This window comes from Quercus lobata, chromosome 4 (genome assembly GCF_001633185.2).
Source record: "Quercus lobata isolate SW786 chromosome 4, ValleyOak3.0 Primary Assembly, whole genome shotgun sequence".
Lineage (NCBI taxonomy): Eukaryota > Viridiplantae > Streptophyta > Magnoliopsida > Fagales > Fagaceae > Quercus > Quercus lobata.
The window spans coordinates 3,407,395-3,423,642 of NC_044907.1; the positions used below are offsets into that span (position 1 = coordinate 3,407,395).

At 30.4% G+C, this 16,248-nt stretch overlaps 1 protein-coding gene across 1 annotated transcript in view; it reads right to left on the bottom strand.

The window, feature by feature from the left end:
• Positions 1-1,548: 1,548 nt before the first annotated feature.
• The window catches only part of LOC115984402 (beta-glucosidase 17-like), a 35,407-nt gene continuing 20,707 nt past the window's right edge, over positions 1,549-16,248 (bottom strand). The window contains exons 6-14 of the mRNA XM_031107435.1: positions 10,639-10,729; positions 10,222-10,474; positions 9,738-9,853; positions 8,619-8,836; positions 8,294-8,325; positions 8,074-8,176; positions 7,885-7,994; positions 7,840-7,853; positions 1,549-1,753 (exon numbers count right to left, since the gene is read on the bottom strand). Of these exons, the coding sequence (XP_030963295.1) occupies positions 1,549-1,753; positions 7,840-7,853; positions 7,885-7,994; positions 8,074-8,176; positions 8,294-8,325; positions 8,619-8,836; positions 9,738-9,853; positions 10,222-10,474; positions 10,639-10,729 (1,142 nt within the window). The remainder of the gene's footprint in view (positions 1,754-7,839; positions 7,854-7,884; positions 7,995-8,073; positions 8,177-8,293; positions 8,326-8,618; positions 8,837-9,737; positions 9,854-10,221; positions 10,475-10,638; positions 10,730-16,248) is intronic.

Genomic DNA, 16,248 nt, shown 5'->3' on the forward strand with positions numbered 1-16,248 from the left:
ATGTTAGTAAAATCCTTCTTACAATTATAGTAAATACAATAAATCACTTACTTTAAATTTCATTACTGATCAGAGTACAACAATGATGATACTCGTGGTGAGATTCTCCCTTGGAAGAAATTTTTTGAACCATAAAGCAATATGTTTCATATATCTTGTCAACCCATTTTTATAATCTATGTAATTGATGCCAAACCGATATGTATAACCCGATTCCCATTCGAAGTCATCAAGAAATGACCAAACATAGTATCCCTTAACGTTGATTCTAGCCCTGCAACCAAAGCCTCAATTACTGCTTAATATCTTTGACATTGGAACTTATAGATAATTAAAGCTATGCCATTTATCCATATCTTTAAGGCAATGTGCAGAAAATTTTTCTCAATTTTAATGCAAAACATGTTTTTGCTCTCTTGTTGTTAATTTACATTTTCAATCTTGCCCGTGGCCTTATTATTATTGTTATCCGTCGTTACCTATCAGAGATAAAACCTTGAAAAAACTTCAATTGAGGCCTCAATATAAAGATGTGGGTCTTTCACTCACAAGTGTGTGTGCATGTGTGCATAACAATTACTACATGACGCAAAACAAAAGTGTAAAAGAACTAGTTCTTGTTTGAGACCCTTATCATTCACAAAGTAAAAAAAAAAAAAAAAATTAGGAATCCACAAAAAATAAAGAATCCTCAATTTTATTGAAAATGTATTGTTCTTTTTTCTTTTACAAATTGCCAATCTATTTAAAGGCTCTAAAAAACTTATTTCCCAAGTAAAGATAATCCTATACATATTCTAATGGATAGAGTATCAAAATAGGACTCTAATTGAGTAGGAAAGTTTTAAAAGCATTTAGAATCAAGGAAATAAGGTCCCATCTTCTAAAATTACTAAACCTAGTTTAAAACCCTGTATGTGCACATACACAAATACAATTAAAAATGTTAGGTTCTAAATGTTTAGAACAATTGGCAAATCGTGAACACAAACTTGTCTAGATATAAATCTTAGAGTCTATAGGTTTTATTAGACAATGCTCAAGGTGATTCAAGTCAAGATTCAAGAATATACAAGCTGCAGGAAGAAGACTTCATATTCTGCCTGGTTCGATCGATCGAAGAACAGGCTCGATCGATCGAAAATCGTATCTGCAGAATTTTAAGTCGGCCCAAACAGCAGCTTAAGCCCATTAAGGATTAAGGTTTTAGATCTACTTCTCCCACTATATAAAGGAAACCCTAAGCCACGTTTTTGAGACAAAAGAGAGAGAGAGAGATTAGAGTGCTTCTTATGCCTCTTTTGGTTTTAGGGTTTTGTACCCATCAAAGGTCTGATTAATGTATGCCCTTTTGATCATTATTCATTTTGAGAAAGTTTTTATAAAAAATTGAAAATGTTTTCAAAATAGTTAATCTCTTTTTCATTTTTTCATAAAAAGTTACCTAAAATGGCTTACTAATGTATGTCCTAATGGCACATGTTAGTAAAATCCTTCTTACAATTATAGTAAATACAATAAATCACTTACTTTAAATTTCATTACTGATCAGAGTACAACAATGATGATACTCGTGGTGAGATTCTCCCTTGGAAGAAATTTTTTGAACCATAAAGCAATATGTTTCATATATCTTGTCAACCCATTTTTATAATCTATGTAATTGATGCCAAACCGATATGTATAACCCGATTCCCATTCGAAGTCATCAAGAAATGACCAAACATAGTATCCCTTAACGTTGATTCTAGCCCTGCAACCAAAGCCTCAATTACTGCTTAATATCTTTGACATTGGAACTTATAGATAATTAAAGCTATGCCATTTATCCATATCTTTAAGGCAATGTGCAGAAAAATTTTCTCAATTTTAATGCAAAACATGTTTTTGCTCTCTTGTTGTTAATTTACATTTTCAATCTTGCCCGTGGCCTTATTATTATTGTTATCCGTCGTTACCTATCAGAGATAAAACCTTGAAAAAACTTCAATTGAGGCCTCAATATAAAGATGTGGGTCTTTCACTCACAAGTGTGTGTGCATGTGTGCATAACAATTACTACATGACGCAAAACAAAAGTGTAAAAGAACTAGTTCTTGTTTGAGACCCTTATCATTCACAAAGTAAAAAAAAAAAAAAAAATTAGGAATCCACAAAAAATAAAGAATCCTCAATTTTATTGAAAATGTATTGTTCTTTTTTCTTTTACAAATTGCCAATCTATTTAAAGGCTCTAAAAAACTTATTTCCCAAGTAAAGATAATCCTATACATATTCTAATGGATAGAGTATCAAAATAGGACTCTAATTGAGTAGGAAAGTTTTAAAAGCATTTAGAATCAAGGAAATAAGGTCCCATCTTCTAAAATTACTAAACCTAGTTTAAAACCCTGTATGTGCACATACACAAATACAATTAAAAATGTTAGGTTCTAAATGTTTAGAACAATTGGCAAATCGTGAACACAAACTTGTCTAGATATAAATCTTAGAGTCTATAGGTTTTATTAGACAATGCTCAAGGTGATTCAAGTCAAGATTCAAGAATATACAAGCTGCAGGAAGAAGACTTCATATTCTGCCTGGTTCGATCGATCGAAGAACAGGCTCGATCGATCGAAAATCGTATCTGCAGAATTTTAAGTCGGCCCAAACAGCAGCTTAAGCCCATTAAGGATTAAGGTTTTAGATCTACTTCTCCCACTATATAAAGGAAACCCTAAGCCACGTTTTTGAGACAAAAGAGAGAGAGAGAGATTAGAGTGCTTCTTATGCCTCTTTTGGTTTTAGGGTTTTGTACCCATACCTCTCTAAAGTCTTGGTTGCTTAAGAGTTGTATTGTTGCTCATATTTGCAGTTTGTGTAAATATCTTGTGAGATCTAGAGGAGCTTTCCTTTACACAAACTTAGGGTTTTCAAGGAGGAGATATTTTCTACACCTTGATGATCAATTCAGTTGCTGCTATTGAAACTTAAAGACTACATAAGCGGGTGTGCTTGTAGCTGGTGGTGAATCCAAGAAAGAAGGAGTCTGTGGATTCAGAGCTTGCACGTGGTCGTGTCAGTAAGTTCTACTGGTTGGTAGCAATAAGAAGTCGAGCGTGAGGGCTTGTAAGTCTTATTGTATGAACTTCGATTCTTTCAAGATAGTGGATTCAAGTTTACCTTGAGGATAGCTAGGTCAAATCCTCCCCAGGTTTTTACCGGTTTGGTTTCCTGAGTGATCATATCTTGTGTTATTTATTTTCCGCTGCTTTGGATGATTTGATCTTTATTATTGTGATAACCTAGACTTGTTTAATTGGACTAAGTAACAACTTGGCTAATTACCTAGGTTTAATCAATTGTTTAAGGGGTCTAAAAACTGTCAAAAAACATACACACCCACACACCATATATATAAGTTTCTGCCTAATAAATAATGACTGTTTATAGTATTATGTAAAAAGTAGATAAATTTAAAATATTTTTAGCTAGACAAACAAATGGCATTTGAAAACATAAACTTTCAAACTCTCTCTTCTAATTTTAGAAATATAATTAGATATACAATTCAATTTTTTATGGTTCATTTATATTAGACTCCTCATATTTTGCACCGAATTAACTCACTTGACATAAAAATTATAAAGATTTGATGAGATACATAACACAAAATTAGACTCCAATTGAAATTCAAATTGGATTTTAATTGAATTTCTCTTAGATTGGTTATCTATATATATATATATATATATGAGTAAACATTCGATCAGGCTGTGACGTAAAACGAGTGTTTTACGCCAGCCAATAGGAGGCTGCCACATCATCAATTAAAATATCTTTTCTCTCTCTCTTACTGTCTCTCTTGTCTTCTCCGTTTCACAGGTCTCTCTTTTCTCTCTCTCTCTCTCTCTGTTTTTTTTTTTTTTTCTTTCTTTCTCACTTGTTCTCTTACTCTCTCCAGCCCTCTCACCCATGCCTTTCTTCTCCATCTAAAATCAAATCCAATTAAAAGCTTCAAGGCCATCAGCCCCTTCCTTTCTCCCTCTCAGCAAAGCCAGAGATTATTGTATTGTACTGTATTAGTTTTTGTTTTATATAAAATTAGTCGCTAACCCGGGCGATGCACGGGAAATAAATTGAATATAGTATATGGTTTAATCTTACTAAATAATAGTATATAGCTATAACATAAACTGATAGTTATATGTTATAAAATGAAGAAAAAAAATGTCTTGTACAATTATTTTTATTATTTACAATGCATTAAAATAAACTTATGCAACATTAAAAAAAAAATGTCATTTTAATTAACAGAATTATCCGTGTGATGCACAAGGAATCTATCGAGAATGAGGTATGATTTAATCTTGGTTTAATTTACTACAATCATCATATCAGTATAATTTAACAGGAAAACTTAGTTTGTATAAATGCATAGTATACTAGAAACGTGAGGTAACATTAATAAAATACAAATTGTAGCAATTTTGCAAGATTATATCTAAAAAAAATTGAACAAATATGATATTTTAGAACATAAAGTCGTGGGTTCCAGTTAGCTTAAGTGATAAAATTGAGTACTATCCAACAACATTATAACTCTTTTGGGAATGAACCTTAAATGAGCACAATGTTTAGCAAATTTAAGAACAAAAATAAATCATTTTCAATATTTTAGGGATGAAAGAAGAACTTTTTAATAGTTTAGGGATGAAAAATAAATTTCTTAAAGTTTAGGGATGAAAACCAAACTTTTGATAAAGTTTAGGAATCAAAATAACATTTTACCCTTTATTTTTCTATGATATATATGAATATTTTGCAAACATAACTTTGATAGATTTTTGTAAAAGATTTAAAAAATTCTTCATTTCTTCTTCTTTGATTGCACATTAAGATTCTAATTTAAAAAATCCCTAACATCAATATGAAATATTCAATTAAACAAAAATTTAAATATACATTAGGATTCTAATTATCTTGCATGCAGACCTACTCCCTTCTCTTGAACAATGTACCTCATAACTATTCAAGATACTATTTAATGATGATAATTACATAAAAGAAAAAGGGAAAAGAACAATAGTAATAAACTGAAACACAAAATACTATTCTATCCAATAGATGTTATAAGACCTTTTTTTTTTTTTTTTTTTTTTTTTAAATATTTGAAATTTGAAAATTATTTTTGTTACAAAGTCTCTATAGGAACTTATTTAGTTATATAAATTCCATCTGGTACTCAATTTTTGAAAGTTGAGTTCCAAAGTGGAACTCAATTTTGCCAAAGTCTATGAAATTCAGTAGAACATAGAACTCGAGTTTCAGAAAATTGAGTTCCACATTTGTCATATATCATTGAATTGTATAGAACTCGATTTTGGTGAAATTAATTTCTACTTTGAACTTGATTTTGAGAAAATCAAATTCCAAAAGATGCTACATAACAAAATAAGTTGTAGTAGAAACTTTTTAACAAAACAATTTGCATAAACTAAATATTTAACAAAAAAACACCGACATTGCAATGTTAAAAGAAATTTTGTAATAAATTGAAAGACAAATATATTTTTTCTAAAATTATTGTGATTGTTTTGTAACTTTTCAAATCTGCTAATCAGTTTCAAAAAACCACCTAGACCACAAAAGAATGATATCTAAAATCAAATAAATGTCAATTTAAATGTCTTGCAAAATAAGTTTATCAATTTGTATGACTATAAAACAACACAAATCAACCAATAATTACTTTGAATTTCAATACTTCACATTAAACAGTCAAACCCATTAAGCCAAGAGTTTAAATAATATTTTTGACATTTGAAATTCAGGGTATTCCTCTTTGAAACATTTTGTGGCTAGAATGTGTACTTACTCGGGCGTGGTCATAAGTCCCACCCTTTCTATGTAATAATGGTTAATCTATGAATGAAACTTTGGCAGACTTTTCTCTTGGAATAAAATGGAAAAATAAAAAATAAAATAAAGAAAGGCTACATGTTATCCATATTGTGCATCGGACTTGTTTACCTGGCATTCGATGAGAGTGCCAAATTGAACCAAATAAAAAAAATTAAAAAATTAAAAAAAAAAAACGAAGAAAAAGATATAACAGAAAAAGAAAACAAATTCACAGAAAAATAATACTGGTATCAAAATAGAAGTTAAAAACATATATTGTAGAACCCAACTTACAGGAAGAAGCGGAGGAGAAAGAAAGGGTAGTAAAGCCATTGAAGAAGACTTGTTTGTTGAAGGGCTGTGTTTGTTTTCTAAATCTTTGTGGTGTTCAAACTTCAAAGGCTTTCGTGTAGGGTTTACACGTTTTTGTGTCTATGGGTTTTAAAAAGAAATTCCTATATAGTCAAAATTGGTGTTGAGATTGTCAACGATTTTTTTCCAAGACAAAGGTGTGCCAATGGAAAAGAGAAACTGCTTGCAAATCGCAATTTTTTTGCAGTCCAGTTTTATTTATATGTACCGAGGGGAAAACAACTGTATGATTCAATGTAACGACTTGTTTCTTTTGGTTGTGGTTAGTTATTTAAAATCCCAAAAGACACAATTGTTCAGTGTCTTATTCTACAAAACGAATAGACACAATTGTTCGGTTTTTAAATGTAGGCGTGTGGCATAAATTTATGTAGCCACGTGGCGCAATGAGGCATGGTTAACAAAAAGTCAAACGTTTCAGCTATTAGTTATTATATAGATATAGATTCCCAATGAATCGGATCAAATCTAAAGCATTCCCTCTGACTCAAAGACGAAATCACCATCATGGGTTTTACAAAGAAATTGATGAACAACAACAACAACAACAATCTTAGCAACCAATTTGAAAGAGTGAGATTTTGATTATATACAAATATATAATTTCTTTTTTATATTTTCAGATTTGGGCCCCCAAAAAGAAAAGAAAAATAAAAAGAAAAGTAAAAAGAAAAGAAAAATAAAAAGAAAATAGAAATGTATAAAGCGGTGTTGTATCAAGGGGAAGAGTTACTTGGAGAGGTAGAGATATACCCATAAGAGAAAGAGAAGATCGAAGTGAAGGAAATCAGAATAAGTCAATTTTCACAAGCAAGTGAAAGATATCCACCACTGGCTGTGCTTCATACTATTACTACTACTGGGATTAAAAGCTTCAAGGCCATCAGCCCCTTCCCTTCTCCCTCTCAGCAATCAGAATGTACTCTTGCCAATTACAACATCTAGAACGAGTTCATATGCAATGCGGCAAAACTGCGAGGCTAGATCCTTATGGGTCAGGCTTGAGACGAGGAAATCCACATTAGAGGAGTTGCGATCGATCTGTGGCCATGGTCTGGGCTCTATGGTGGATCTGTGGTGTCAGGCGGTTGGGATGTGGTGAACACTGAATATGGGTTTAGTAAATTTGAGTTTGGGTTTGTGTAGTGAGATCTCTGGCTTTGCTGAGAGGGAGAAGGAAAGGGGCTGATGGCCTTGAAGATTTGATTTTAGATGGAGAAGAAATGTATGGGTGAGAGGGTTGGAGAGAGGAAGAGAACAAGTGAGAAAAAAAAAAAAAAAGGAGAGAGGAGAGAGACTTGTGAAATGGAGAAGACAAGAGAGACAGTAAGAGAGAAAGAGAAAAGATATTTTAATTGATGACATGGCAGCTTCCTATTGGCTAGCATAAAACACTGGTTTTACACCACAGCTTGACCGAATGTTTACTCTCTCTCTCTCTCTCTCTCTTTATATATATATATATATATATATAAATTAATAAATGATAAATATAGACACCTATATTCTTTCCTACATCACTACACAATGAGTTTTATCAATATCATATATATATATGCATGTATATAAATCGATACTCACCTGGTAGCTTTTAAGAGACTTTTTTTTTTTTTTTTTTTTTTTTTGAGAAGTAGCTTTTAAGAGACTTGATAGATGGAGTAGGTGGTATTTTAACCTTAAACTATCATTGAGAGCATCTTGAATTGTCCACGAGTTATTATTTACATCACTAAATCCTGAAAAGTATAGATGCATAAATACATGATTAAAATTTTTTAGTATAGTATTTGTAGAGGGAATACAAGATTGTCTTACCGTTTTCTGAAATTATAATAGGTGGATTATTGAAATTTTTCTCGACATATAGAATAAGTTCTTGAATTCCCCTTGGATAAATGTAAAGCCAGCTGGAAGGGGTCTACAAAATTAACCATTTATGGCATTCTTTACTTAGTAAATTGAGTATGATCACATTCTTTAAATTTCAACATAACTATATGAAGGTGCTGTGCTAAGAGACAGAGAGAAAGATTACCAGTTCGCCAATAGGAATGCCATCTTTCTCATCTGCATATGGCAGCAAATTGTGTGACTGTGTAAGTGAAATTTTCATAATTTTAAAGCTAAATAGTTACATTCAATTTCTTGGGTACTCTAGGTTCTCTAATTAAATTATACCATGTGGTTATACTGTTGTTGGGAAAGATAATCAATGCTTTTTGCACTTCATTGATCATTGCAATCATGTTATTGAATTTAATTAGAAAACCAAAGCAACAATACCTACGGTAAAATATGTAGTTTGTATTGTATTTTTATTGTAATTTTTATAATCATAAGGTTGTGGCTTTTGAACTTACTGGTTAGATTTACATGGCTATCTGTTGTGTAACTTAGGCTTACACTACTAGAAGATGTGGAGTCATCTGCATATCTTGCAGTGTAATAATTTACTCCAAGTAAATCTAGAGACCCCTTTACCATCTTGGATTGTATCACAGTGAGGTTGGGTAGTCGAGCTCCCACCAAAGCACGCATCAACTTAGGGTAGTCACCATAGGTAACAGGATGAGCAAACCTAGACAAGTAATAATAGTAACACAAATGATGATGAATTTAATAAAAATAATCACTATCAATAATAATTGGGAAACACACAACATATTCAAGAGCATTATTATATTTATTATTATCTTGGATACAAAATAGAATTTTACTCTAGCCTAATCTAAGTGTATATGTGTGTGAAGCTCCTTCCTGGAAACTTGAACCCCGACCTTTGCCCCCCACACTTCACAAACATTTATACTTATGGAGCGACCATCGCACCAAGGGTGTGTGGTGATATTCAAGAGCATTATTGATTATTGTCATGAAAGATCCAACCATTAATATGGTACTAGATTGTTAGTATAACTTATCACATATTTATGTAAAGGTTACATGATATTTTAATTATTCAAACATCAACTGGTCTAAACAAATTCATTTCATTTATTTATATCAAGATGAGACGTGTGGAATATGATATAATTTACTGGTTTTGTCAAGGATTTGGGAACTAGGGTAGTAGATCTCTAAAAAATTGGTGTCTGTACAATTATTGGGGATATTTCTAATATATGGGAAGACTTGTCTTAGGTTTATTATTGTAATTTTCCACATACATGTAGCTAGGTAATAGGATAGCTCAACTAATAAAGCCTTTGAAAATTGAATAAGAGATTTGAGGTTCAATCCCCTCCTACACCAAAAACCGATTGATATCTTGGTCTGATGATAATAAAACTACAAAAACTCTGTTGATGTAACCATAAGTCTGGGTGAATCATGCAAAATTTGGTATTCATGTGTGTGCATAGGTCTTTGTTGTTGTTTTCTTTTTCTTAATTTTTTTTGTTCTTTGCATGTCATAAATCCTAGCTTAGGTTTCCTATTTCCTCACATTTCTAGCAGAAAATTCCATTCATAGTACTTACCATCCAAATGCAAAATCAAGAGCTCTAGATGTAGCCTTGCTACTGGCAATTGTTTGGTACTTAGGCACCATCCAAAACGTTGATACTGTAATTCCAATTTCTCCCATTTGAGAAGCCTATAAAAAAATAAAAAAATAAATCCTCTATCAAAAGCATATTAACACTATATATGTAATTTTTTTTTTATTCCACAAAAGTTGTGTATGTATATATGTATAATTATATTATTATAGGCCAAAAAGTCTAATTATACAAAAAAGATTAAAACTATCAAGCTGACATGATATAACTAGCATACATTAAAAGTGGTATCAATTGAAGACTTGTGTAAAAGTTATATTGCACTAACCACAATTTAATATCTCAAAAAATTATGAAAAAAGTTGTGATTTTTATTTTTTATTTTTATGTTTCTAGCATTACTCAGCATAGATAGTTAAAGCCTTCTAAAATGATTTTTGAATATTATTGTTTAGGCACAAACCTGATACTTTTCCCTGTACAATTTTACAGCAGTTGCATGAGAAAGAAGGATGTGATGAGCTGCCATGTAGGGCTCTATCCCTGAGTTCCCAAAGGTGCAGTTTCCTACATAGTTAGAACATCGACCTGGTGCTATGGTACCGCTTGCATACCCTTCACTACTGAATGTATTTGGCTCATTAAAAGTGGTCCACAGCTTCACTCTATCACCAAATTCCTTAAAGCAGAAGTCCGCATATTCATGATAGTCATTTCTGATTTTTTGGAGGATAAAATGACTAATTTGTTAAAAGCACATCCAATAGAAATTTGTTGAATAATGTAACATTGATAAAAATTACACGAAGTATATCTCTATTTATCTCTCTCACATCCTTGGCTATTGCTTAATCAAATGTTGATGGTATGTCAAACTTACACAATGTTGATGCTCAAAAATCCATCATGCTCATCTTCAAGTACTTGTGGAGTGTCCCAGTGGAATAAAGTTACACAGGGTTGTATACTTGCTCATTATTCTGAAATTAGGAAGGGAATGTACCAAAAAAAAAAAAGGTTGGGATGAAGGGCAAATGAAGTTTTACCTTTATATAGGAGCTCATTAATGAGTTCATTGTAGAATTTGACTCCTTGTTCGTTCACTCCCCCGCTAAGTTTTCCCTCTAATTAAAAGACCAAAATGAACTTCATTTATTTATATTATACATATCTTTGGTACTTTTTTTCTTTTTCAGAAGAAATATCATTGGTATTTTGGCAGTGACAATATAAATAGCAAGATTTCTCATCCTTAACTTTTATTTTTTTGGGAATGAAATAGTCGATTCAAATGTGATTCACTAATTGCTACCATATTATGTAAAATGGTAAGGGAAGTATCATGGATGAACTTACTAGGAAGTACTCTAGACCATAAGATGAAGAATCTAAAGGAGTCTAGGCCAATTTCTTTCATTAGAGCTATATCCTCCTGAAACAAAGCTAAGTTTTCTTATCAAATTAACCCCACAAAAAAAGGTAAATGAAGAAAGTATATTTCTCTTTTGCACTATGTAAGATGCTCAAGGAAAAGTGAAGTAAATCATACCTTGATATGATGGTAAAAATCTTCAGCTACATTCCCTGTGCTATGGTCCAAAATTTTTTCTATCGTGATAACATAAAATTTCTCAGAAGCTATCATAACTATAAGAAGGATATGCGGTAAAATTGAAATTTATTACATCAAACCTTAGTACTATAGTGAAGTATAAAAAGTAAAAACCCTTTTTCCACTCAAAAGGTGTTAAATAAAATGTATTAAGATTGTTTGCTAGTTATATCTGTACTATATCTCATAATTCAAGATCTAAATAGTTGTTTATAAACTTAGATTAACCTGGTATATCTCTAGTCTGAGATTCAATTCACCGTATCAAATGGATGAAGTAAAACAAAATAGAAACAAACCTCTCTCTCATTGATATAAACAAAATATAATTACATGTTAAAGCTAGCGTATTTTGTAGGTGGTTAATTTTTTAATCAATAATGGAGCTAAATGAATTCTTTTGAGGGTACTATCCCTATCTCTTCTTTATTTGATTTTTGCCTTGGGATGCAGGAGGAAGATTGGAGTGCATAATCCCTTTCGTAATCTGTATGCTGTTTCTTCTTCTATGCACTTACCCTTCTTTCTTTTTTCTTTTTTCTTTTTTTTTTTGAGAGAAAAAAAAATTATACTAAGCATTATGTGTGGGTTTGGATCCACGTTTCCAAACCGACGTTTGTGGCTTTTTTTTTTTTTTTTTTTGTTTAAAGACTAGCACTTGGTGCACTGTTCATGTCCCATGAACAGTGCACCAAGGCATATGAACAGTAAAAAAGAGTGAACAGTACTTTTTCACACATTTAAAAATTATTTTGCTGCAATATTTTTAGTTTTCAGTTTTCAATTTCAACAAAAATAAGTTATATCCAAACGGACCATATATATATATATATATATACATACATACATGACACAAAGAAAAGCCAGCGTATTTTGTAAACAAATAAGTCACATAATTCCATTCACTTATAGATATAGGTTCAACCTTTTAGGGTCAAATGCCAAAAAAAAAAAAAAAAAAAACCTTTTAGGGTTTGCATTATTCTAAGGATTCAACGGTTTAAGTACATTGACTTACAGATTTACGTGCACATGTAACATTCTTAGGTGGATTTGGTCGTTTTGTACTCATCGCACATAAGTTACCATTACCCCTTAGATTTAGTACCCGTTTGGATTCCACATTTAGTGTTTTGCTTTTTTTTTTTCTCTTTTTTTTTTTTTTTTTTTTTTTTTTTTTTTTATTACCAACACCTCTTGCACTGTTCGTGGGACATGAACAGTGCATTAAAGCAAATAAATAGTGTTTGGGGGAGTGAACAGTAATCCAAAAATTATTTTTTTATTATTTTCAGCAATAAGTTTTTAGTAAAATAAGTGGTATCCAGACACATTCTTAGAATAAAGACACAAAATGTAAATGTTAGAGCATTAGGATCGAGAGATGCAAAAAAGAAAAAGAAAAACCTATTTTCCATTCTTAAACACTACTTTATATTTTTTATCAACTTATTTTATAACTTACCTTACATCCTAGTTTTTATTTTTACGTACAACCCAATAAAATAATATAAATTACCTAATAAAATAATAAAAAATATTATTCTCTCTCTTTTTCCCCACTCACTTTTTCTCTTCACACACAACCACATATTAAAATAATATATATTTTTTTACAACTTATGAATAGTAAGCTTGTATATATGCAACCTTACTATTCATAGGTTGCAAATTTTTTAAGTTTACAAACCTGGATGGAGTGAGTTTTGGGTGACTTGGATTGTAAATAGCAACTAAAGGGTGTTTACACCCCCAATACTAGTACTCTTAGAGATATGAGAGGGGAGCCTATTGTATTATAGTGTTCCAAATCTTGATATATAGGAATTTTTTACTTTACTAAGCATACTTAAGGGTAGCTTGGAGTAAGTCTTACTATAAATATTATTATCTATACTACTATTTAAGGGGTTTCCCCTGTTTGGATTCTACATTTTTCATACCTAAGATACCCTCATCATACCCACTTACAAGTTTTCAACTACCGGGGATAGATATGTAAATTAAAACTCCTACATTTTAAAACCACAAACTCACGTACGCTTTGCAGTTTCTATCTCACTTTCTCTCTCTCTCATTTTTTTCTTTTCAGATTGAAGACATTTAGTTTAGCTCTACATCCTCCTTTCTTTTCCTTCAGATTAAAGACATTTACTGTCAGAGGCTTCAACAAATTTTCAGGTTCTATTTTTTGCAAGTTCCTCTTTATTTTCTTTTCTTTTGTTTATGATTGACTTTCTTTAAGTTCTACTTTTTTTTTTCTTATATGTATCACGTTAACTTTTTTTTTTTTCTTCTTCTTTTTTTTAAATGTAATTTTGAAATAAATGGTTCCTTCATATACTCTACCATTGCACTTCTTAATGAATTGTCATTTCATGTTGTAGGTATTGTGATCCAAAGACAGGGCTGCCTTATGCTACAAAAGAAGCATTCAAAATCATTCGTAAATAGTTAAACAGTATGACTTCCCTTACCTCCTTTAATAGCCTTTGTTTACATTTTATTTAAAAATTTTGAATTGAAATAAAAATAGTTTCATATAAATGATCAATTACTATTTCCTTCTCCTTCCTCACTTCACTTCTTTTTTTTTTCCTTCTTCATATATATATATATATATATATATATATATATTTTTTTTTCATTGTATATGTTTTTGGCGTTAAATTTTTTTATTTAGGTATGTAGCAACCTTGAGTTCTACATTTTTTTTTAATGTATCACGTTAACTATCCTTTTTTTTTTTTTAAATGTAATTTTGAAATGTTGGTGGTGACTGAATGTATATGTTTTTGGCGTTAAATTTTTTTATTTAGGTATGTAGCAACCTTGAGTTCTACTTTTTTTTATTTTTTTATTTTTTTTATATATATGTATCACGTTAACTCTCTTTTTTTTTTCTTTTCTTTTTTTTTAAAAATTTAATTTTGAAATGTTGGTGGTGATTGAAAACAAAAAAAGCCACGTTGTATCAAAAAAATTATCTACCACGTTTCTATTTTGAAAAAAAAAAATCCTACATTTTGTAAAAAATAAAAATAAAAAAAAAAAACTCTGGCCGACCCTTTTTTAATTCAAATTCAAAAAAAAAAATAGAAAAAAGAAAAAAAAACCTTAACATGTTTGAATTCCACTCCCACATTTTACTCCTAACAAATTGTTTGAATTCCACTCTCCCATGTTTTACTCCTAAGAAACTGCTTTACTATCAAATTTAAAAATTTTTAACTTCTCCTTAATAACATGCATGCTAACGTTGGTTTGTTAATTAAAGTTTTTTTAAAAAAAAAAAAAAATACTTTGTTCCCTAATTCTTTTATCTCTCTTAGGTTCATGTATGCACAAACTTTTTGGATTGCATTGAGGAGTCATTGGAATGGACATGTAAAATAGTAGGGTTAGACATGTAAAATTATCAATTTAAAGAGTCCTAAATTTTAGATAAATTTGACAAAACATTACCTACAAAATAGGAACACTTCTACTAACCCACTTATTCTAACACATGTTTCTAATATTATATTCTTAAAAAAAACCTCACGTTGAGTAAAAAAAAAAAACACAACTAAATAGTAAAATTTCTAATATTTTATTCTTAGAAAAAACCTCACGTTCAGTTAAAAAAAAAAAAAAAACCCTAATGAAATATCCTTAATTTAATAAACTTATCTTTATCTCTAAATCATAAGAAATGGTTTAAAATCTTAAATTGATAAAAATTGAAAACAAAAAACCTAATGAAAAAAGCCACGTTGTATCAAAAAAATTATCTACCACGTTTCTATTTTGAAAAAAAAAAAAAAACCTTAGCACGTTTGAATTCCACTCCCACATTTTACTCCTAACAAATTGTTTGAATTCCACTCTCCCATGTTTTACTCCTAAGAAACTGCTTTACTATCAAATTTAAAAATTTTAACTTCTCTTTAACTTCTTTTGCTTATCCAGTTTTTATTTAAGTTTCATGTTATATCCTCCTTCCTTTTCATCTTCTTCTTCTTCTGGATATATCAAAAAAAAAAAAACCGAATAGAATATTACTGCATTGGAATAACAAAAGACTTCATTACTTGACTTCCAAGATTATCCGGATAAGTATATAAGAAAATATTATTCTTTTACTTATAATGTTTTTTAGTTTTCTATTTCTTACATTCAATTGATGCTTTAAAATATTGTATCTGTTTTTGCTCTCAAGTTGAAATATAAGTTATATCTCTAGATTTATTATATCGTTATATGAAAAGGAAGGGAGAACTTTGCCTAACTAACATAATATTCTAGGAGTTGAGCAAAATATCAATATATATGAGGTTTTGTAATCTGTTATAAAAAAATAAAAAATTTAAAATTTAAAAAAAATTTAAAAATTTTAACTTTAATAATAATTGTAGCTTGCAGTTCATCAACATCCATTATCAAGGGTACTAACCTCTAAGCACATGCTCATGTGCATGCTCAGAGGCTCTTCTATTTTTTGGGTAAGGGTTAATTTATAGCATTTATTATAATTTGGGATTACTACATTTTTCAATCACAAAAAAATTTAGGGGTGTGATGAGTTTCACGTGTGGAGAAATAATTTTCCAATCACAATAATATTTCATCACAAAAAAATCTAGGGGTGTGATTGGGCAATTATTTCTCCACACATGACACTCATCACACCCCTAGGTTTTTTTGGTGATTGGAAAATGTAGTAATCCCAAATTATAATAAATGCTCTAAATTAATCCTTACCCAAAAAATAGAAGAGCCTCTGAGCACGCGCGTGAGCGCGTGCTCAGAGGCTAGTTATTTTTTAATAATTTGATTAGTTGTTGATGTACAATGAAATAGTATTTACTGTGGGATATGTTTTAAAATTTAAAAAGA